The sequence below is a fragment of the Meleagris gallopavo genome, chromosome 9, assembly GCF_905368555.1.
Source record: "Meleagris gallopavo chromosome 9, MGAL_WU_HG_1.1, whole genome shotgun sequence".
Taxonomy (NCBI): Eukaryota; Metazoa; Chordata; class Aves; order Galliformes; family Phasianidae; genus Meleagris; species Meleagris gallopavo.
In genome coordinates, this window is record NC_139412.1 from 3,313,163 (window position 1) to 3,337,223 (window position 24,061).

The following is a 24,061-nucleotide window of genomic DNA, read 5'->3' on the forward strand; positions in this document are numbered from 1 at the left end:
CCAGCCCACTGAGCACCTTTGCAGCTCTCCTCCACACCTGCTACAGCAGCCCCACATCCTTCTTGTGCTGGAGCCCCCAGGCCTGGAGCAACCCTTATCCCATCCCACAGCCTTCCTTGCCCTTGCAGGGTGCACGACGTCTGGGTGTCCAAGCACGTGGCAGCTGATAGGAAATCGCAGACAATGCCAGCACTTCGCAGCAGAGCTGGGGGGATGCAGGCACGGCTTCAACACCTGGGCAGCTTGGACACATCTTTCACACTCAACCACAGTACGTACAGCAGAGCAAGGTGTGCCCATGCCATACTAGCTTGTTGAAAACATGCACGCGTCCATTGATCACTTGCTCCTCATTGCCTGGGGATGTGAAAAGGGAGAACCTTATCCGTATCAGCACTTAGATTTGGTGGGAGTGCTGAGCACCATTTCTTCCTGATTTGTTTTCCATTCACAGATGCAGGCACCTCAGAAGCAGATATTGTGCACCAGGCATTGCTGGAGGGCAACATAGCCACTGAAGTGTGCCTGATAGTCCTGGACACCATCTCTTTTTTCACTCAGAGTTTCAAGGTCAGCTTTGAAATCAATAGTGCCATCGTACAGCATGCTGTGTTTCTGTGTGCCTGTTGCTTTCAGTGATCTGTTCTTTTAGACTGACAGATTGTGAAGTGTTTACAGAAGTAAATCATTTGCAGCTTATTGCATGGAGTGTTTCATGGGCTTGCCAAGCAATTATGCAATATCTCCTAATTCCTTCAAAAATGCAAGACCAGAGAAAATTATGTGGATGTTATGTTGTTTGTTATGATTGTACACATGAGCAAAATAGAAAAAAAGGAAACCACCATATAGAAAGGAGGCAGTGGAAAGGGAAATGAAGGTCTGGCATGCTTTGAACAGTCACTGCTTTCTATCATTAATTGCTTACATTTAGATTTCTGTGTATTGCTGTATGTGGATGTCTCTAGGGCTGAGGAATTCCAGCTGTACTTGACAGTCCAAATAGCACCAGTCCCCTCCATGTATTGATTCACATTTGTGGCAGTCACTGACATCTGCAAGAATCAGAGCCTCTGTGATGGAGAGAAGCCCAGGCAGGCAAACAAGTACTGACATACTGGTCCAGAAAAGCTCTTCCTTGAAATTGGAGGAACTCATGAGCAGAGTTCCTCCAAAGAGCATTGTGTTTTGCATGGTGTTGCAAGAACAGCTCTGTATCTCAGAGTAAGCACCACCAAGATTTCATTTTCAGATGTACTGAACAACACGAAACAAATCATATCCTGTGCTTCTGTTACTGAGAAAAAAGGCCATCCTGGTGCTTCCATCTGCTCCATAGCAGCTTGGCAGCAGCAGAAGGATCTAGATGCAAGAGTTAAAGCTTGTTTTATTTTCACCGCTGCCTCTTTTTTAATATAGCTGGACCACAAAACAACATGATTTTCAAACCACAGGATAGGCTGCGTTCCCTTCTGCTTTAATGGGCTTCTGCTTTGCTTTTACAGACATCCAGTGTTACCACACAGAAGTGTGCTGCAGTAAAAGTGCTGATGCTGTTCTTATTGACGGCATAAATAATTTCAACTAAAACATGTGGATCGTAAATAAAACTCTTCCTGAGACTCATAGAGCAAAATGGAGAAAGCAGTGTCGTATGTTGGTAACTGCCTGTTTTATTTAAAGCATACCTGGACCATTGGTGAACATTTTACAGAGCATTGTCCAAAACCTAACTTTGTTTTAGAATTAGTGATGCAATAGTGTCAACGTGGATTTATTCTCTTCTCTTAAAATAGTCTCTGGCCAAATCCTGTAAGTTTGTACTGATTGTCATGATTTCTGGTTACAGTTTTACTGAAGACTCTGCTCCACATCTTAATTAAGAATTAAGATGTTAAGGGTTAAGAATTGATATGGTGCAAAATTATCGCTGTCATTTTCACCTTCAGGCACAACACTGCTGCAAAGTAAATTCTCTCATTGCTTTCCAGACCCAGCTCTTAAGCAACGATGGCCACAATCCCCTCATGAAGAAGGTTTTTGATATTCACCTTGCTTTTCTGAAAAACGGGCAGTCAGAAGCAGCTCTTAAGCACGTGTTTGCCTCCCTGAGAGCTTTCATCAGCAAGGTACATAGCACAAACCTGTGGGATTTCTGTAGGCATGACAGAGGAGACCAGTATCTCCTGGCCTTGGCTGCATGTGGGAGAGGGTAGCAATGGCTGAACCAATCCCTGCACTTTGCTGAGCTCAGAGCCCTGGAACACAGTGAGGCTGTCCAACCCCCTGAGCTCAAAGCCACAGCTAACCACACCAGAGCAGTGTGATGCTATTGCTGGCACTTCCTTCCATGTTTGTCACAATGTACCACTTCTCATAAATACATTTTCGATACCAGAGGTACACGCAAGTTCCACTGCTTCCAAGCTGCAGTTATAATCAAATGAATGAAAAGCTCTGGAGTGACTTGAATGCAACACTTTGTTAAAGAGGTAAATTTGTGTGGCTTGAGATTGCAGCCCGACAGCCCAGCATGTTATGGATATGCAGCAAGTATTTCCAAAGGAGGTCTTGCACAACTCACTGAACAAAGTTTGCTATAAGACAGAGACATCTAAAACTGTTTTTCACAGATGGAGAAAGCCTGTGCTATGAATATTTTACTGTAACCACACAGCAAAGCTAAGAGCTAATATGAATATGTCTAGGACTGATGTTTGGTTTGTCCTGAGCAGATAAACCAAAAGCAGAAAATGCAGAAGTCTCACTAGCTAGCTGGCTCCAGACAGCACAATTTCCTACTTGAGGTCTTCCACAGGGCTCCTTACATCCTCCCACATTGGCAGCTGGAGGAATCACTCCATTTTTTCTGCAGGGTATAATTGATGATTATTGCTCTGCCTTTCCCTGTGTCTGTCAAGTTTTCTGCTTGACCATGGTCTGCGTAGCCTTGAAATACATCCTGCTGCAGATCTACACACAGCCCACATGGACACAGTCTTCCTGCTCCTCTCTCCCTTTAATTAGCTGAAATTTTGTTTAGCTGTAAAAAAAAAAATTCTGCCTACAGCAAGTAAGAGATCTTCCTTGCCTCCTTGGCAAATTTTCTGTGGTTGTTTAAGCGTGCAGCCAAACCTACACACCTGTTCCATCTGATCTCACCATCAGCCTTCACAGCCTGGAGCCCTATGGGCGTTACGTGCTCACTGATTGCAGCAGTGCAGGCTGCACTCTGGGCTGCTGGAGGATGGGGGTCCGGGTGGTTTCCTTGGGTTTCTGCCAGCTCAAAGCCACAATGGATTTGGCCTTTAGGGTGGTGAGTCACTGGCACGGGCTGTGCAGAGCTGGGGATGCCCCATCACTGGAGGTGCTCAAGGCCAGGTGGGGTTGGATGGCCTTCACGGAACCTTTCAGCCCAAACCAGTCTGCGATTCTGCCATTCTATGATTTACTGGTCCTGAGATCTGAAAGATTTCTTTCAGTTAATTTTTCACATTTCCCCAGTGACAGGACACAGTGTTGCTTCTGTAAAAGCAAGATATGAGCCCAGCAGATGGTATCTACAAGGAAGTGATTTCTTTGCCAACTCCATAACCACACGGGTCCCAAACTTCCTTTTAAGTCCTCTGAAGGGCTTTTCTAAGACACAAAGTGATGATTAAATAATTGGGGGTGAGGGTTACAGCATTTCACAGCAAGTGCAAGGATGGTTTGTTTTCCTGCCAGCTTGTTTTGAAATACAGAAATTATGCTGTTTTGTTTTGAGTTGCATATCATGGCTAGCTATAAATCGGTGTTAATTTTGAGAAAGCCAAAACTGCATTATACCTTTGACACAGCTGGAATAGACAATTTCCCATTTTTTATGGCCTTCTGCAGCTAATAATTACAATGAAAAGAATCCCCCTTTTATCTCGTGTCACAGCAAATGATTGCTGGAGGGAAAAACTGAGAGCTATTTCGCTTCCTAAAATCTGTCTTAAAAATACCCTTCTTCCTTCACTAAACCTGGTCATTTGCTAGGAAGGAGACTTTAAAAAGGTACGCAAGAAAGCAAGGAACAAACAAGGTCTATAATTGTTTGCATGTTTGGTTCTGGGTCTAAAATGAATGCTGCTTGCACGCATGTGTTCTGGGAACATGCTGGAGGCATCACCAATCCCAGGCCCTGAAGGAACAGGGCAGCAGAGCCTTGCTCTTTTTCTGCAACAGCTGATTGTATCCAACCACATCAAGTCTTGCTTTCCCTCCCTGTTAGCACAATCTCACAGCAGCAGGCTGGGAACTTCACTATCTTCTAGGCTGGAAAAGGCAAGAGGGGGCATAAAGCTGTCTGCCCTCCTTTACTGGAGTTTATAATGGCCGCTGGCAGCTGTAACTCAGCAGCTGGCCAAAGCTATGGCAAGCACAAACCCTTTGGGTGCTGCTTAGGTGCCAGGAGTGATAGCATCTGCTCAGGATCAGTCTCCAGCAGGGAGTTGCCTGGGGATGCAGGCTTACTGTGAACAGGGCACAGGTTCTCCTCTTGGAGCAACACAAGGAGAAACGCACAGAGAGAAGACTGGAGCTTGTCCTCCAGCAGGTTCCCAGGAAAAATTTTTCTCCCTAGCATTGGGTTGGAAGTGTCTGATAAGTCCCTGCAGGCAATCAGTTAGTCATGCTGAGAGTCAATGTCAGCCATATTCTCTTGGGTATCCCTGTGCTGCCTGTGCACTCCCAATTTCATATCACTGCAGCCAGCTCTGGGCTAATCCCAATTCTGAGCATGACCCCATCTCGCAATGGGAGATGGACTGAATTACAACAGGCAATAATTACTTAATAGCTCCTTGCTCAAGTGCACGCTTGATCTTCTTGGCCCCATTTTATTCACTTCTTTTCTCCCATTTTTTTTCCCTGTGACTATTTCCAGCAAGATGCAGAGATCACCACGTACTGGAGCAGTGTCTTCACACTCTTTTAACCTGTGTGGTTCTGTGTAATGGTGGGCTACACCCAATGGAGTAGTCTTGCTAGACACAACTCTTAGTTCCTGTTTTAAAACCCATTTACCAGCATGCCACGGTGATGGCTCCAGCAGTTTGGCTTAGTTTGGAAGGGATCTTGATATTGAGTACATACCAGCTTTTCTGAATCATGTATATTTAGCATAAAAGGTAGAGGGCCAAGGTGACTGCTCCAGGCTCTGACTCGGAGGATGTGAGTGAATTCATTGGCAGTATTTACTGTCATCTCCTATGAGGAGAAGGTGATAGAACAGAGAATTGGCTCATGGACCATGCCCAGGAAGACACGAACTGAGCAAACCTCTCCCCTGCATGGATAAGACCCATGGTTATGGCTGTGCCAAGAAATGTAGGGCTCAGAGTGCCATCCCACAGTGTCCTAGCAGCCTTCAATACCCCAGCAGGCTCGGGTGTCACCCCCTGCAGCCACATCCCTGTGGTGGCTGCGGAGGCGGCTGCATGCCAGCACCAAACCCTTCCTTCTTCTGCTTCCCTGTGCCCAGCCCAATGCAGTGGGGGTGGAAGGAAGCAGCATGCAGTGTCCCCTCCTCACCAATCACCGCTCTGACCGCAGGTGGATTGGTGCTCCAGCAAGTCCTGCATAGAGGTCTGCCACTCTGAAATAGGTTTTTGCTCAGGGGGCAGATGTACTACAACAGTGTGGGCCATTCCATTGCAAATCCCCAAGCCCTGCTCCCAACTAAGAGGACTCATACTGCAGTTTGGCTTTGTTCCACTGCTTCCTGGCACCAGCTCAATATGGGGGGCAAGGCTATGAGTCACCGTGTGTGTTAGGGGCTTTGGGACAAGCGTGTGCCTTTTTTGCATACTGGAATTCCTGAGGGAAGTCATCTTTTTAGGTGTTTTTTTTCTAGGGAGTGTGGAAGTAGTGGTGCAGGCATCCAAGGACACGTTGGAGGGCTCTGGCAGATATCTCCCACAGCAGACATTGGTGGGACCTCTCCTATCTCTCCTATGTTTAGGGCTTTTATAAGGGCATAAGACAGAATTCTGTCTATCTGTGCTGAGAATCTGCCACTGAACCCAAATGTTGTTTGGGATAGGGATAGATGGACATGCACAAGTAGATCCCCAAAAAGCACGTCAGCTAAGGACAGCAAGGAAATGTGGTTAAAAATAGGCTCTGAATGTATTCCCACAAACTAGTTTTGAGCACAACACTCTGGCAGGAGTTTTATTTAGGCTTTACAAGGTTGAGCCCAATGTACTGCCCCATGCTCTTGCCCATCTGAGCCCTGTAAGTGTAATTTTGTGGTGTATATTCTAATGTTTGCCTGTCTCTTGTGAAGTTTCCTTCAGCGTTTTTCAAGGGAAGGGTGAACATGTGTGCTGCCCTCTGCTACGAGATCCTCAAGTGCTGCACTTCGAAGGTGACCTCCACAAGGAATGAAGCTTCTGCTCTTCTGTATCTGCTGATGAGAAATAACTTTGAGTTCACCAAAAGGAGGACATTTCTGAGAACGCACCTGCAGGTGAGCAGCTGGGGAAAGGAGGGCAGTGGGATGCCTCAGATGTAGTGAATGGGTGTATCAACGTAGCTATGTCTTACCTCATGTCTACAGAGGAGCTTATCATTTATTTCTAAAAGGAGTGATCTTATATATGGACAAAAAGCTTCTGGATTTCCTGGCTTTGCCTAATCCCTGTTTTCAGTGATTGGCTCCAGGCTTTCTGGGTGCAACACAATTCCATCAAGCTCTCCATGTTGTTGTGTTTTTGGAATTGCAGCTACAAGACACACCTCTGCTTTGGATGCTGGCTGGGGTGGGGTGGAAGGTTGGCATGAGACACCTTCAGGGCAGGAGGAGGGATTTTGCTGGAGCTGCTTTTGCAGTGTTACATTTTTGAAGCAAATGTAGATACCTAGATGTGCAGATGAACGCTGTCTGGATTGTGCTAAAACAGGGAAGATGATGATAATCGAGGTACCTACTTCCACATCAGCATTCGCATTAGGACTGCTATCTCGTTAATTCTGTGAACTTGCTGTTCAGCAAAGAAGTTTGGCCCTCTGAGGAGTGTTTGTCCACAAGAGTTCAGACAGTGAAGCCACAACAACGGTCCTTGTTTACATTGTGGGAAAGATATGATGTTTTTAATGAGCTTTTTATGTATCTGTGACAATAAAGCTCTTCTATTGGGCTTGTTTAAATAATGCTCCTTTGCTGTCCCAACAGATAATAATTGCAGTGAGTCAGTTAATAGCAGATGTGGCGCTCAGCGGTGGGACGAGGTTTCAGGACTCCTTGCTCATCATTAACAACTTTGCAAACAGTGACAGGCCTATGAAGGTAAGTTGGAGAAGAGAGATCACATCGTGTGCTATCAGCCATTAATGCGAGATGGGGGATGCACTCAAGAAAATCATGTTTAGGATAAGCCTAATTAGTTCTAATTGTAAAATTTATAAGCCTGTTCTGGACTGTTTGCTCAGAACAAAGGGATTATGCCAACAGCAATAGGGACAGGTGCACTATGTCATGTTCCACTGTGATGCCTAATGCCAAGAGGAGGGAGCACTATAATTCAGGTTACAATTTGCATGGGGTGCTCCTTTCAAGAGTATGCAAAGACCTTTCTAAGAATTTCCAGCTTTGACAGGAATGACAAGGGAGGGCCTGTTGCCTAAAAGCCATAATTAGCAGGAATTAAAATTAATTTTTTTATTGTAGCTAATATTAATAAGGTCTTCTTTTGTAGACATTGATGGTTGTGTTTCTTTGGAAAATAATTGTCCGCCCTTGTGCTGAAATAAACAGCTTCTATCCAATCCAGTGAATAATAAATTATCACTGCAATTTGCTCCATTGCACCCAGTAAATATAGGAAAAGTTTTACAGCTCTGATCATTCCATGAGCTAAAGGAATGGGAGCCTCAGTTAGGTTTTGAATTGTGATATAACAAAATTATATTTCGGATATACATGACAGAAGCTCTGTTCCCTTCTGCACACAGATGTTGATAGGGGTTTCACTAATCCCCATTTTGCTGATCTTATTTTGCATCATGCCACCATTGTTATATCCAGATTATGTACTTACATAGGAGCAAGAGTACAGGAGAGATCTCCCAGTACAAGAGAGATTCCAGGACACTGGAGATGGTGCTGTGCACAGACACAGACATAGCTGAGGAGCTGGCATGTGGGCGAAGTGAGCCAGGCTCAAGCACAGGGAAGAGAAAGATGAGGGGGCATCTGATGAGGTTTTAGAGAAGAGGAAGTCAGACTTGTCCCAGAGGTGCAGAGGGACAGGACAAGAGGCAATAGGCACGAGATGCTACAAGGGAAATTCCAACTTTACATAAAGAAAAATGACTTCCCAGAAATGTTCCCTTTTTGGAACACAGACCAAAAAAGATATTAGATATTTTTCCTTGGAGATTATCAGAACTTGGCTGGATAAGCCTCAATCTAACTGCTTGTAGCAGAGGATCAGCTGGAGCCTGTGTTACTTTAACGCATTCCTGTGGTGAGAATGCCCATGGGACTTCAGGAATTAAAGAGTGACCACATCAGACACTAACAGTCCAGATGGTGAACTCAGTGGAAAATGCTTCAGGAATGGTTTACGGTTCCATTCTGTGGTGTTTGCATGCAAGGAGGACTTCTGTCCAACCCTCACCCAGCTCCTCAGCTCATAGAGGTACCTGCTGCAGTTCAGCACTGGAATAGCCAACGTCTTGTGCATGCCCAGGTGGAAACACTTCTGATTGCACGTTAAATACTGTATGCTGTACGCACCGTGTGTTCAGTAGGTAAAACTGCAGTCAATGTTATTTCCTATGCTTTGCTTTTTAGATTGGCAGTAAGTGGAGTTTTGGCTTACGGGTAGCAAAAGTCTTTGAAAAAGCCTGCCACACCTTTTGTCTCTGTGTTTGCTTCTAATTAGATTTGTTTTGTATCAGGCAACTGCTTTTCCTTCGGAAGTCAAAGATTTGACAAAGAGGATCCGTACGGTGCTTATGGCCACTGCCCAAATGAAAGAACATGAAAAGGATCCAGAAATGCTGATAGATCTCCAGTACAGCTTAGCTAAATCTTATGCAAGTACCCCAGAGCTACGGAAAACATGGCTGGACAGTATGGCAAAAATACATGTGAAAAATGGAGACTTCTCAGAGGTAATTCACGTAATTCAAAACATGGTGCTTAACAAGACAGATGTGGAGATGACATTTTAATGTTCCCTTTGTGCTTTGCAGGCAGCCATGTGTTACGTTCACGTAGCAGCCCTCGTTGCAGAGTTTCTGCACAGGAAAAGTAAGTGTTTGCTGTTTGAGGGGCGTGAGGCAATGCAGTGATGAGTGACAGTTTGGTAAATGGTTATTTGTGATCTCTTCTAAACAAGCTAAAAAGGAAAAAGAAAAAACCCGACAAACGAATGCGTTGTGGCATGATGAAGGTATCAGATGATTAACAGTTTTAAAGAAAGTAACCTGAGTGTTACTGGGCTGGTCAGGTCTTCTTAGGTAGTCATGTTGGCACTTTACTGAGTAAAATAAGAACCGACACATCTCGTCTTGGTTGAAAAGTTTGGATGTATTTCACATTAGGAAATGTGCTCACAGGGGAAGCCCATATTACAAACTGTCTGCCAGTGTGTTCATCAGAAGTATCACTACAGTCAATATGGGAAACTATTGGAGAAAGCCGTCAAAAGTTAGTCAAAAAATGAGGCTATAGCCTAACTATACAAATATGTAACCTGACTATACAAATAAGTAAAGAGCAACCAGGAAAAAAAGGGAGTGTTGTGGTTTAATGCAAAACAGGAAGCAAGGACAGACTCACGTGTTCTCAAGTAACAATACAATGTTTTGCAAGTTTTCTTGTAAATATCAATTCTCCAGTTGATACATTGACCACGTTTCACATCTCCATGTGAGCAAGTAGTGCTGAAAAGGACTTAGCTTCCCACTGCTTTTAATGTTGGGCTGCACAGAAGATGACTACAGGCACTGCCTTGGCAGGAAAGGTCTCTAAGGGCCTTGCTCAGAGGGCTGGAAGTCCCTCCACATTCTGTACTTTGTGTTGGCTATGTGGGAAGAATCAGGGCATGCTTATTTGATACGTATCCAAACTTCACATGGCTGCAGAGGGGAAAGCATTGAAAGTGGTCATTCTTTATGTATGTCCCAGAGGCTGCTGACCACAATCCCCATGTGGTTGTCACCTCTTTGTGATCACAGTCACAGGGGAGAACTTGTGAAAAAGAAAAGGAACAAGTCAAAAGGAATATTGAGTCAATACCTCGAGTTATTTCTGTCTCTGACACTTTATGTACTTGTATATGTAAGGCTGGAAATGGTTCAATACAGACTGAACTTCTCAAAGCTTTGGGGTGCATCAAGAACTGTGCTTTCTGCTAGAGGTGTACAATCCCAGTCACTTCTTACCCAGCTTTCCAGCATCTCATGATAGCTTTCTTTTTGCATCTTCTGTGCAAAAATACACCCTTGTTCTTCTCTCCTGACTGTCAGTCAGTTGCAGGCCATCAGGTTAGTCAAAGGCGACTTCGGATAGCACTCTGGAAGATCTGTTGTGCTTGGTGTTAGTCACATATCAGGAAAGACTCCTGTGGCAAATGGCCGGGGAGATTCTCATGTGTTCAGTCCTATTATAGCAAATGAGCAGCCAAAATGAGCAGTCCTCTGCTGCTTGTAGGACTTCATTATCAATAGACTGCTTCCTTGGCCATTGAAGCAAGATATATTTGAAATAAATTATTCCATGAATCCATTTGCTTTTGTCTGCTACAGAACTCTTCCCCAGTGGATGCACTGCCTTCAGGAAAATCACTCCCAACATTGACGAAGAAGGTGCAATGAAAGAAGATGGCGGGATGATGGACGTACATTACAGTGAGGTGAGGTCACGTAGCACAGACTACAGGAGTTTTGATAACCAAGTAAGATTTAGTTTTAGACTCACGTGAGCTGTAACAAATTATTGTTGTACGCTGGTGTGTGCATAAAAGACTGTTCCATGGCAATTTCCCAAGAGAAATCTGCACTGATGGATTTTTTTGTGTGCAATTCAGATACGTAAATCTGGTATAGCTTTTTGGTTCCTCTGAAAGGCTTTTCTAGCCCCGAGACTGAAAAAGCTACACCGCAAACTTTGCTTGCCATGTTATGCAAATGCTAACTCTCGCCAGCACAGGGCAGGACAGCATAGTATTTTCAAGAAGGTATAGAAGGTTAGAAGTCAAGGTCTGCTGAGCAAGAAGTCAACTCAGGTTCCCCTTGAGTTAGGGCTGTGCTGCCATGGCAGCAGAACAGTCCAGAAACCAGAGCAGTGCCCAGGGGAAGTGAGAAGATCCTTCTGTAAATTATAAAGACTCACAATTACTTCTCCATCACCCCTGTGCAACTGTACTGGGTGAGCCATGTGGCTGAGCAAGGTGACTCTTGAAGGTGCATTCTGCTTGAATGTCCATTCATCAGTGCTAGGCCTGGGGATCCCCAGCAGCACATCTTACACATATTCCTCAGATGTGTTTCTTAGACGTATACCCTCTCTCTTCCAACACTATCATCTCCATATCCTCCCAAAGCTTTGGCATTTTCTTAGGAGGTACCTAAATAACCAAGGCATGCTTGCTTACTATTGTGCAAATGAGTTATTAAGAATTAAACTTTTTAAAAATTGGTCTGTTTTTTTTTCATCCAAAACTTACAGAACACCTTTGGAAAGGCCAAGAGCACACAGTGTTTAAAATTCTGTAGCTCTGGTCATAGTAGTGGAACTTATTAAATTATCTGAAGCTCAAATGATTTATCTTCTTTTTGACTTAACCACACCCATTTGATTCCTCTTGTAGGAAGTCCTAGTGGAGCTGCTGGAGCAATGTGTGGATGGTCTGTGGAAAGCAGAGCGTTACGAAACAATTTCTGAAGTTTCCAAACTGATCATTCCTATTTATGAAAAGCGGCGTGAATTTGAGGTATGCATTTTGAACTCGTTTGTGTGTGTCTTGTTTCACAGACTGCTAGGATAAAGCAAAGTGCTTGTATTTCTGATGTTGAATTAATGGGTTGGCATCAGTGTAGCACACACTGTGCTTCAGTGCTGGTCATTAAACAAATTAGTGAAAGATAATGCAGTGAAAGGAGTTAAAGCTTTGCTCCTTCGCAGCACCTGCTGTGATCTGTGCTCTGGTAAGGTTCTGCTGCTGAACAGTGCTTCCCTTTCCCTTCCTCTCCCATGACCTCTCCATATCAGGACAGCATGCAACTCTGCAATAGAAGTTTGGAGAAATCATGATCTATTTTTTTCATCATAAAGCTGTTTCTAATTAGAAAAAAAAAAATCATTGAGGAAAATATGCAAGTTTCTCTACCCTTAAAGGCTTAGTGCTTAAAGGGAACATGCTGAGACTGTAGATCCAGCGTTCTCTCTAGGGACAGTGGTTTTATTGCAGCCTGTGGTATCTTTCAGACTTGAAGCCTGAAATTCTTGTTTGAATCCTCCAGAGAATTGTGTTCAGATATTTCAGTAGCTTCCAGCCTTAGTTAGAATTTCCTACTTGAAGTTCTGCTGTCAAATTTTGCTTTCCAGAAACTTACTCAACTGTACAGAACGCTTCATGGGGCATATGCTAAGATACTGGAGGTGATGCACACACGGAAGAGGCTTCTTGGAACCTTTTTCAGAGTGGCTTTTTATGGACAAGTAAGTATAGACAGAGGCTCACCAGCTACTGCTCACCTGGCACCCTTCAGCTGCTGCTCAGGCAGCTCTTAAGCAGAAAAGCCTGACAGCTCCACGGCAGGGTCTGGTGCCTTTAAGATACCTTCCAACCCAAGCCATTCTATGATTCTGTGATTCTAAGTGGCTGGAAAAAATTGAGAAGATCTAGGGCTCAAAGTCACAAGAAAGAGTGTGATCTTATCATATCTTCTGAGCCTGAAGGCAGTTACACATTGTTGTTATTTTTCCAGCTAATCTAATGAAATGTGTTACATCTCATCTCCCATGTGTCTTCTGCTACTCTTCTACTTGTAGACCCGTAACTATGGGGGAAATGCAGGTCACCTCTCTAGAAAATGCTATGTAAATGACACTAGCCCTGCCCTTCCTGGTTCCTTCTTTTAGAGCAATTGATGTGTACCCCTGAAACCATCCTGAGTTTGTGCCTTTGAACACCACTGTCACTTCACAACAACACAACAAACAACAACAAATCTGATCACTGACTTCTGCTGCAGCAAACGTTTGGTTCCAGACTTTGTACTTTCGATATGTGAAAAGCAAATAAGTTAGCAACAAATTAAACAACTGCTAATTTGGCTTTCTAAAATCTACAGAAATAACTGGGTCAAATTACGCAAGCTAGCATCATCCTGACAGCCAATGATCGATCCAGTTTTGCACTTTAGAGCTTTGCCAGCTTTATATTGTAAACTGCACAGAGATCCTTCTAACAGTCTGTCACGACTCCTGAACCTGAGCCAAAGCATGAGGCTTTCACACTGTTTCCGTTACAGGAAGGACTGGTGATGCAGGCACAATCTTTGCTGCAAGTTTTTCTCTACTTACCACAAATATTCGGAGTTCCACTTCCCTGAATACAGGAGAAATCAAAGCAGCGGAAACACGTTTCTCCATTTATTACTTGAGGTCCCCGTTGGCTTACACAAAACCCTCTTATTTCCAAATTTCACATGGCTCTGCTTTCAGGGCTTAGAGAATTTGTTTTTCTACTCATCCTCTATGCTTTGTTTTTGTGCTTTTTGTCCTGGTTGCCTCTTTCCAACCTTCCTCAAAGACAACCTTGGGCCAAACCCCTCTGCCACACTGTTTGGATTTCTTGTTAGTCATACTTAGGCCTTTGTGCTTTATGATGATGTGTTTCTATTGGTCAAGGATAAAATTTCTTTACACAATATTTGAAGGAATCTGTTAGACCACACAGAGTCTTTGTGCAAACCATAGCCTACTAAGCCTTACTGACATTCTGAATTGTTAGTAGAAAGTTGCTTTCAAACCAGCAAATCTTAAAGAACGTTTTCCAAGCAGAGAAACTCATCTGTTCCTCATGACTTGTTTGTGATTAATGCTAGACGTTCTTTGAAGAAGAAGATGGGAAGGAATATATCTACAAAGAGCCAAAGCTGACGGGCCTTTCTGAGATCTCTTTCAGACTTCTTAAACTTTATGGAGAAAAATTTGGGTCAGAAACCGTAAAAATTATCCAGGATTCTAATAAGGTAAAATTAAACTGTGTGAACAAGCTAATGAAATGCAGTGAACATCGGGGCTAGCAGATGAGTGTGACATAAATATTGTTCTCTAGGGCCTGGGACTACACTGGGCATAGAATACCTATCTCTTTATGCTCCCTTGGGTTGCAGCTATGGATTCATCTGGGTTATTAACAGCAATACTGGAGACCTCAAAGGTTTTGTGCAAGCCTGCAGATTTGCATGCTACAGCACAGTGCTGTACAACTCATGCCCTGGAACCAACATGGTTGTGTTAGGAGGTTCTGAGTAAAGTGTGAATGTGCTGCATTGATGGATAGCATGATATGACTGCTCCTTCCAGGTACACCTTTTTTGACACTAGATGAGGTATTTCTTGTGCTGCAACCTCATTGTCTTGTGTGTCTGCTAGCTCACAGTCTAGCGATCCCTGCCGAGGTCAAAGGGAGTACTTGATATGTTATTCACACGCACGCAATGGGGCTGGGACAGCAGGGAATCAGAGTGTTCATCAGGTCCCAGGAGATAAATTGAACAATTGTAAGTCACTAACCTTTGTTTTTCTAGAGTGTAACTCTCTTGTTTCACAGGTCAACATTAAAGACCTTGACCCCAAGTACGCTCATATTCAAGTGACTTACGTGAAACCCTATTTTGAAGACAAAGAACTTTCTGAAAGAAAGACTGAATTTGAAAGGAATCATAATATCAATAGATTTGTATTTGAGACTCCTTACACTTTATCTGGAAAAAAGCATGGCAGTGTGGAAGAGCAGTGTAAAAAAAGGACCATTCTAACCAGTAAGTTAAAGCATCTGAACACGAGGCAATAGGTATCAGCAACTAATTATAGACTTATTTTAGCTTATAAAAATATCCCAAAAGAATCAGAAATTTTCTCTAATTCTTATTCAGAATTGTGGTATAATAATCATGTTGGGAGGGGGAATTTCTCTTACATTTTTATGGGCAAATTTTTATAAATGAATAAATGATGCTGTTAAGTTAGAGCTTTGTTCAGGATTTCACCCACACTGAGTAAAACTGATCTATCTATACATTCTTCTGTTTACTGAACAGCCTTTCAATCTATAAACTTTCTTTGCTGTTTCTGCCAGCTTCGAACTCCTTTCCATACGTAAAGAAGAGAATTCCAGTCAATTATGAGCATCAGGTTAATTTAAAACCAATTGATGTTGCAACCGATGAAATAAAAGACAAGACAGCAGAGCTGCAAAAGCTCTGCTCTGCAGGTGATGTTGACATGATCCAGCTGCAGCTCAAACTGCAAGGCTGTGTTTCTGTGCAGGTAAGGCTTGACAGCTCTTCAGAATTACATTGACAGACATACCTCACTGAGTCATCTTTTCGCAGCACGGCGCATTTGCTTTCCATAAATGATTAACTACCACGTTTGCAGCACTGCAGCCATCAGCCTGCCACTTACACCAATGGCTTGAGACAATAACATTTTGTCCAGTGGTGTTTGCAGTGCTAAGTGTTACTGTACCTTAGCTGGCCCTGGAAGAGTGTTGAAATATACTTATTTCTTTAAGATTGCACTGGTAAATATCAGGCAGAAATAACCTCTCTGTGAACCTGACTTTTTTCCAGCCGGATATATGACTTTAAGACTCAGACCATACTGCTTGCCAAGCAGAAGTATGAGGAAAGTATGAGGAAACAGACTCCCTTCCTCTTCTTTATCTGCATTTATCTTTTGGGCTTTCAAAACCTAAATAGAAAAACTAACACTCAAGTTTAGAGACTTCAGCTTGCTCTGGTGATATCAGTAACGCAGAGTTAGTGGCATTCAAATAACATGATAATGGTTTTCAAGCCTTAAAAAATTGTTCTAACCTTCTAAAATGCCCTTATTGACTCAAAGCTGTGGCATAAATGACTTTTTACTTCTTTGGTTCCAGGTTAATGCTGGTCCCTTGGCCTATGCCAGGGCTTTCCTAAGTGACAGCCAGTCCAGCAAATATCCTGCTAAGAAGGTGAACGAGTTGAAAGAAATGTTCAGGTAGGATTTCTAATGTAATAAAAAAACAGCAGCCTGGGTTTTTTAGCTGTGTTTTTGCATGTCCCCAAAATCAGCAGACGCTGCATGCTCAGATGTATCTTACAAAAATCCACCTGTCACAAGCCAATTTAACAATATATGCCAGGTCTTAGGGTTGTGATTTCCATGCTTGAATGCCTTATTCAGTTATTTGCATCAGTATTTGAGGTGATAGTGTGAAGAAAGAATGTTTGAAAACCAGAGGCCTGATAGTCATGTTCAGGGCCCTCTCGTATTGTGCGTTGTTTTCCCATCTTTCCAAAGGGATTTTTAACTACATAATGATGAAGTATTTTGAAACAAATCCCTTTTCAGTTTGTGGGGGGGACTGTCATTCTGGATTCTGTCTCTAATTCTGGACACTACATGACTTGCACAGGCATTTTTCTATCTATCTCCAGCCCTTCACAGTAGGTGCTTTGAACATGGCCTTTTACCTCCCACTTGAAACTGTCCCCCAAGACCCAATCAGGTGAAGCTCTCACTTTACCTCAGGACTATGTGTGTCCCCACACTTTGCCACACTACTTTCTGGACCTCCCAGCAGCAAGCAGTTGCCCACCAGCTCCTATATTTATTGCTTGGTGCCCATTTCACCCACTGGTAACTTACAGACAGAGCAGCACTTGTGTCAATCCTGTTTACCTTCATCAAGTAACCAAGCAAACCATGGAAAGAATAAGTAAATAATCTCTGCAAATCTGCCATGCACGGCTGCAGAGCAGAGGGAATGTTTTTCTTTACTTTTCAGCCCTGCTGTGCAGCCAGAAAGAATAACCAAACATAATCTGTTTCATGTACACACACACACACACTCAGAGGAAAAAAAAAAACACAAAAAAAACATCCTGGAAAATCCCAGAAATGCTTGTGTTTTTATTACAGTCTCAGTTAAATTAATTAAATAATTAAAAGGAAAACTATGCATGTGAAATAAAGAGAAGAAAATGAGAAACCATGAAATGAGTAGCTGTAAAAACAGTACGAGAGCTCCACGTGATGTAAATTTCTTCGTGGAGGGTGTGCCTGCTGCTAGAAATTTGAGCTCAGAGGGACCAAACCCTGTGAACCTGACCATGGCCTGCCTCTGCTTGTGTCCCCACTGGCAGCTGGCTGGGCTTCCCTGGGATCTGCTCACTGTGTGTCTACACAGGTTCTGGAGAAGGTCAGAGACCACTGTGTTGGACTGCAGGTGTGTGCCACATTTAGTGCCATTTAGTGCCTGTGGAGCCTCCAAGGAGCTCCTTCAAAAAGCACAGTCCTGTGTTGCAATCCTTCCCCATTCCCTGATCCACTGTGCTCAGGATGGCCCTAGAATGTGACTTGGAGAAACAGGAAGACATGGTTGTCTGCTTCAGTAGAAGACTGGGAAATGGTCATGCCTAAAGTTCATTCTTTTCCTCCCCAGGAAGTTTATACAAGCCTGTGGAATTGCTCTGGAGCTCAACGAGAGACTCATTAAAGAGGATCAAGTGGAGTACCACGAGGGACTAAAATCAAACTTTCGGGATATGGTGAAAGAGCTTTCGGACATCATCCATGAACAGGCATGTACTGCATCTCAGGGGCCCACAGAAGTGGTTCTCTGTGCTTGAAAAGTAGCTAAAGCTGAAAACTCACTGAAAACTAATAGAAAACACCTCATGTTATCAATGACATGGTTGGTTTCCCATTCCATCTTACCTGCACAAACAGCAATAGCGAGGGTGACAGAGCACTGGAACAGGGGGTTGTGGAGTCTCCTTCTCTACAGATATCCAAGTCCCAACTAGATGCTTTCCCACACAAACTGCAGTAGCAGGGGTTTGGACTCGATGATGCCCCTTCCAACCCCCACAATCCTCTCATTCAGTGCCAGAAAGTCTCATCCTGGTGTTGGTATGCTGGATGGAGTCGTCAGTGATTCGTGTTGTTGGTTTCCTAGATGTAGTGGTCATCAGAATACTTGTGCCATGTTTGCCTTCGTGTTTTCTACATTGCAGGAAAGCTGTGATAAGTCAGAGATTGAAATTCTCTGCCTAAATTTCCATTTCCTCAATTATATCCTGCTTGACTTCCTTTTTTTTTTCTTTTTTTTTTCCCCTTTAAGGAATATTTTCTTTGAACATTGACCTAATACCAACCATTTGCACGCACTGTGAAGATATTTGTGCTGCCTTCCATCATCTGTTTTAATGTTCTCTTGACTCTTTCTAGGAAAACACATTTGAATAGTAGCATCGGTGAGGTGCACACCTACCTAGTATCGTGCTGTGAAATACAATGAGAACTGTCTGAAGTAGCATCTGCTTTCCTATTTTGCCTTCATTATGACCAAAAAAAAGCTCATTGTAGTCACACAGAGCAAGCACGTGAGACAAGCACTGCTGCCTGTTGTGATTCATATGTCTTGAAAATTAGGAGAGTTTCCAAAATCTCCTGCTGACGTAATGTCTTTTGTCTTCTTATGGCTTAGATAATATACGGCTTAAACTTTGTTTGTTTGCCTTTACTGCAACAATCCCATGTGTGACAGTTAATTAAAACTGCAGCAGTCCCTGAAAATAGGTAAATCCCACAGTAATTGGAGCAGTTGTTCAAAGGAACACAGAAACACGCAAGTGGCAAAATAATCAAAGTGCACCGGGCTGCTTTTTCTAAGTCAGTCTTATGTACAGTAAAACAATGCTCAAAGGCTTTTTAGTTGTTTTTTTTTTTTAAAAAAAAAAGTAGTACACCATTTCAGGGGAACAGGATGTGGAGTGTCATGATGGGGCTGAATTTCATTGTAGAGATATAGAAGAGGATGTGTTTGTGGATAGATGACTGCCACGTCCCCTCCGTGTTAGATTTCCCTGCTATTCCACTCCGGACCACCTTTCTCTTACTGGTCTTTTCCTTTAGCACACTTTTTTTTCTCATACACTGCCTACTTTGTTTATTTCACTGCTGAATTTGGTTGAGAGTTGTTTGTTATAGGAGTTGCCACCTGCTTACTCCGCGCTGTTTGCAAATGCTTTCCTCCAGGACACCTGATTTGCATGCAGCTGCTGGAACTTCTGTGGTTTCTGAATTCTGCAATAGTCAAATTGGAAACAAATCACTCAGTTCTGTGCTGTGGGAGCACTACAGTTAAAATTACCCTGGAACAAAGAAGTACCATTATAGCATGCCCTATAATTTTAACATATTTACAAATGCATTGCCCTGTTCTCCGATTAATGTGCAGAATAGTACAGCAACTGAAATATCAAAGTGAATTGCTCATTGGGAAGGATATATTTTCACTTTCTTCTGTGAGGCTTTAGTATTTTGTATTAAAATATGGTGTTTACGAGCACCGTTCTTAGTTGTTGTAAAATGATCGGTAGATAACCGCTGACCTGAACTTTGTACTGCCATCAAACGGGCTCAATATCTGACAATCTAAACAGTGAAACATGTTTTCCTCTCCTGCAAAATTAACATGTTAATTTTGTTAACATGAAGGTACATTAAACATGAAGGTACATTATATTCCTTAAGGGTTCTCATTCCAAATAACAGGTCCTTTTCTACGTGTGCTCGGTGCTGCGAAGCACAGGCTGCACACTTAGTGAAGGTGACGGGACAGATGGGTCAGCCTGTAGCCTTCCTACTGATATTTTAATTAAGGGAAATGTGAAAACAACTGGTAAGCTGCAGGCAGATGGGCGCAAGAAGCCTCCGAGTGGATGAACACTGGATGTCCAGAATGCGTTGATGATGGCCCAAGGATAGTGAGAGCTATTGGTGATAAGTGGATGGTTGGACTGGATGATCTTGTAGGTCTTTGCCAAGCTTGGTGTTTCTGTGATTCTGTGATTCACCTCAGTTTGCCGACTGTAAATTCAGACAAACTCTGATGAATCACAGGGTAAAAACACACTCAGCTCTAGGACAGCCCTACTGGTGCATGTAGATTCAGTGCTGTAAGGCATCTTTCAGGATAGAGAGTGCAAAGTCTTGGCACGTGGCACAGATGTAGTGGTGTTTGCTGCACTTAGCTGCATATATCCCCCATGCTTATATATAAATATTTAGATCTGATTTTATTAATGCTAAGATATAATTTTAAAGTTCTGTACAGAGAAAATTGTTTCTTTCCTAGACTGGATAGTCATAACTGAAGACTATCTGGTAATGTACAGAAGGGCATATATATCTGAATGCTACAGAAGTTGCTAAATCACTGTTCTTTCTCATTTTTGTTATGCTGCCTTTGTGAAACAGCTCTGAAGACAAGGTTGGATATCTCTTTCCCATACCTTTTTAAACAACTTTTTCATAGGCAACAAACTGAAACTTTTACTGAGCTTGTGGCTGTTCTGTTCTGCCTAGATGTACCACGAAGACCCAATGCATTCGCCGTGGATGCACGACTCCTTGCACGTCTTCTGCGCCATCAGCGGCACATCCAGCAATGGAAGTTACTGCTCTCTCAGACCCACTGCTGAAATATAAACGTATTGGTGACACTTTACAGAGCTTTCTCAGGAATACTTGGAACTGTGTAAAGGATTTTTAAAAATCCACCATGAACAGAGATTATGGTTTTTTCCTCCCCCTTGAGTTTACCGTGCTTTCAGACAGGGTGCTTGCTTCTTCTGCTGAGCAACATGGAAAGTGCCTGGACATTGCACCACTGTGCTTCTTTTCTACCTTTTTTTTTTAAAAGCTAAGTCTATAACCAGACACGGAAAGGCAGTTAACCAAGTATGCATTGAATTGCAGAACAAGGAATTGAAATGACAGAGGTACTATGTAAAGTTGTACAATGGGATATAATAAAATGTAAAACTACTCTGTAAATAGAAGGAGCATAGAGTATATAGACATTAGCACTGTATCATATTTGCTGCTAAAAGCTTTCTTGGGCAGGGGACGTGAAGGAGAAATTGTAGCCACTGTAAGAGACCTTCCCCTTCTAGAAAGAGACCTGGAGCCCAGATGTCTCCAATTGCACTCATAATGAGAGTAAAGTTGCCCTGGTCTGGAATAACTACAACTTAATTTAGAAATGATAATTATTGTACATCCTCTGGGCAGGTGGTCGTAAAGTAACCTCCACAAGAGCTGGATTTACTCTAGCTGGTTTGAATTCTGGCTAACCTTTCACATCTGCAAAAGGATGGAGTGTAGCCTCTGAAGACAACCTGAGAGATTTATCATTTGATAGCAGTTTATCCTCTTTATCATTCACGGTCTCACACAAATATAAACCCTGAGGCACCTGAAAGTTAGTTGGGAATTACAATGTTCCAATAAAGTTCTTATTATCTGTGAGATGTGTTTTTTAACAAAGTGCAGCGCATTGAAATGAAATAGCTCAGACCTGACTGGTGTTAACATCACATGACATAAATGGTCCCTCCTATGAAGCAAATCCGTTTTCTGGAAACATGTTATTTTTGTCCAACAGGTGTTGGAGAAAATGTATTTGCCATCATTCTTCTACTCCTTTTTCCCCTCCCCATAGCTTTGATACATTGGCTGTGTCTCCTTATGGAAGGAGAAAACATATCAGGAATTCTTTTATCCAACAACATGTTTAAAGTCTGTGTTTTTCAAAATCCCATCAGTTGTAAATACAGTTCCAGTAGTTTATATGGAAAGGTTTGGGGTTTTTAATGAAATGTAATAAAATGCCATTATAAGAAGGACTCCAGCCTAGGTATTTAGCTTGGCTATAAGGCTGATAGAATGCTAAGCCTCTCATTTCTGTAAGAAAAATTATCTTCAGGTAGTAAACGTACCACATTCCAAATGTTTATTCAGTGTGATTCTAAATATCTGAAATTGTCTTTTGAGAAACAAACATTGTGATCCATAAATCCACCCATGAGCTGTTGCAAGCAACACACAGATGTGGCAACGTGACCACCAGACCGCATTTCTGCTTGTGTGTGCTCTCATGCCAAGCAGGCTCTGCATTTAGCTTGCAAGAAAGAGGAAGAGAGATTAGGACATGTAAGTATGGTTTCCTACCTTACTGATTTGAATCTTTCAGCAAAGGACATACAAGGGCAGAGAGTGAGAGTTTTCCAATTTTCTAAAAGGTGATGAAGCAGTTTTAATAGTGAATACGTTAAAAGGGGTTTTTTTTTGGAACTAGTAATATTCTGAACACTGGTACTTATGGAAGACCTATTTTGAACATACCAAGCAATGAGGAGATGTGGACATATTAAAACTCTTGAGCTATACCTCTTAAATATGACAGAAAATCAAATTGTTCTCCTGGAATTGCAGTGAAATCCTTGTTCGTGTCTCTGGATGTCTTGGATGTTCCACAGTAACATGTATGGATGAATTTTCACTTGTTATTCCTTATTTCTGCTGGAATTCCAGCAAAATTCTTGTTCATGTCTCTGGATGTCTCTAATGTTCCAAGTTGAATTTTTGTCTTCACTTCTAATTCTGTTGTTAGTCTTGAAGTTGTCATTTCAATTTAATATAATATAGAAAGAAAGTTGTTACGGTAAATCAGCTAAAAAAATGTATTATATTCAGTTAGCATATATAAATGAATAAGAAAAACGCTCATTCCTTGAGGATTTGTCCCCTGTTCCTGCAGCTAAATAATCCAACTGGATGTAAAACAGAAGAATCTCAAAGGAAAAGGTGCCTTTTTGTTACAGGATATAATGACACTGATGACAAACCAGCTTGGCCTTGCTTTGTGTTTGTACCAATCTGAGAACAATAGGGAGTGATCAGTAGACTGCAGACTGCTGCATCCGTCATTACTCCTATCTTTGGGCAACTCTACCCGGAAGGTGCTCCCATTTTCCCTTCCTATCCTTTTCATAGGTAATTGTTACCACTGAAATAAGCCCTCCGTTGTTTTTTCTTATTTCTGGTCGCAATAGCTTAATTCACAAACATTCTTTCTACCATCCTTATAGCTGCACGTACATATTTTGCAAGTAGACCTCTAATTACCATTGCTGCACAATTGCTGTCTAACCTGTCAAGTCTCCACAACAGATGCGTGGGTCGTTTTGCAATCGCTCTGCTGTTTGCACAAAAGGAGAAGGAGTGGGTAAGGTGCCTGGCAGCGAGGATTAGGAGCGCCATTCTCAGCATCGGGACTTTTTTGGATGGTTGTGCGTTAGAGCCAAACAGATTAGGGCATGTAGAGCCACCCAGGGTCTGCCAGCACTCTGTACACAAGAACGTGCTTTAGAGATTTGTTCACCTGCGTGAGACGAGCTGGCAAAGCGTCAGTATTTACTGCTGCCTCTGGCACGCGGCTTTTCTCCCTGCACACAGATTAGAAAGCGGTATTTTAAGGCATCATTTCAACGTTTCTTTCAAAATAAAAAAGCCTGGGACCTGGAATTTCCTGCAGCTGAGGATATTCTTCTGCACACTTGTTCTGAATTTCTACCAAAAACAGAACTTTCCACGAGATGGGGTAATAAATGGGAAATCGTGGCTGTAAGAATTTCAGTTGTTCTGGATGTAATTTACTCTCTTTGGACGTGGTTAACACATGCTACTAGCAAGTCATAGCAGAAGTGCCTTTATGGTGTGTGTTGGATGGATGTGCGTTGTACAGCCCTGGTTAACTTCTCCGATGACAGCAGAGAGCAGCACCTCCCATTCACCTCTGCTGTGATCCAGTGTAACTTTGGCACTGAGTAATACACAAAGCAACTCCAGAGAATCCTGAGGTGCTCCTACACTGCTCTTTGTCCTGTTCTTGGAGAATCAATAATTTCAGCAAGAAGGGCAAATTCATGTTCCATTCAAACCAAA

At 42.7% G+C, this 24,061-nt stretch overlaps 1 protein-coding gene across 5 annotated transcripts in view; it reads left to right on the forward strand.

Annotated features, from left to right (window-relative positions):
* DOCK11 (dedicator of cytokinesis 11) overlaps window positions 1–22,614 on the forward strand; it is a 70,780-nt gene extending 48,166 nt beyond the window's left edge. For all 5 annotated transcript variants that reach the window (XM_085230413.1, XM_010715181.2, XM_085230411.1 and 2 more), the window contains 16 exons: window positions 129–271; window positions 455–570; window positions 1,992–2,129; window positions 6,317–6,499; window positions 7,205–7,318; window positions 8,935–9,150; window positions 9,232–9,289; window positions 10,789–10,895; window positions 11,853–11,975; window positions 12,590–12,703; window positions 14,095–14,241; window positions 14,826–15,036; window positions 15,354–15,544; window positions 16,161–16,261; window positions 17,709–17,847; window positions 20,639–22,614. In XM_085230413.1, the coding sequence (XP_085086539.1) occupies window positions 129–271; window positions 455–570; window positions 1,992–2,129; window positions 6,317–6,499; window positions 7,205–7,318; window positions 8,935–9,150; window positions 9,232–9,289; window positions 10,789–10,895; window positions 11,853–11,975; window positions 12,590–12,703; window positions 14,095–14,241; window positions 14,826–15,036; window positions 15,354–15,544; window positions 16,161–16,261; window positions 17,709–17,847; window positions 20,639–20,761 (2,224 nt within the window). In that variant the 3' untranslated portion in view covers window positions 20,762–22,614. The remainder of the gene's footprint in view (window positions 1–128; window positions 272–454; window positions 571–1,991; window positions 2,130–6,316; window positions 6,500–7,204; window positions 7,319–8,934; window positions 9,151–9,231; window positions 9,290–10,788; window positions 10,896–11,852; window positions 11,976–12,589; window positions 12,704–14,094; window positions 14,242–14,825; window positions 15,037–15,353; window positions 15,545–16,160; window positions 16,262–17,708; window positions 17,848–20,638) is intronic.
* Window positions 22,615–24,061: the final 1,447 nt, after the last annotated feature.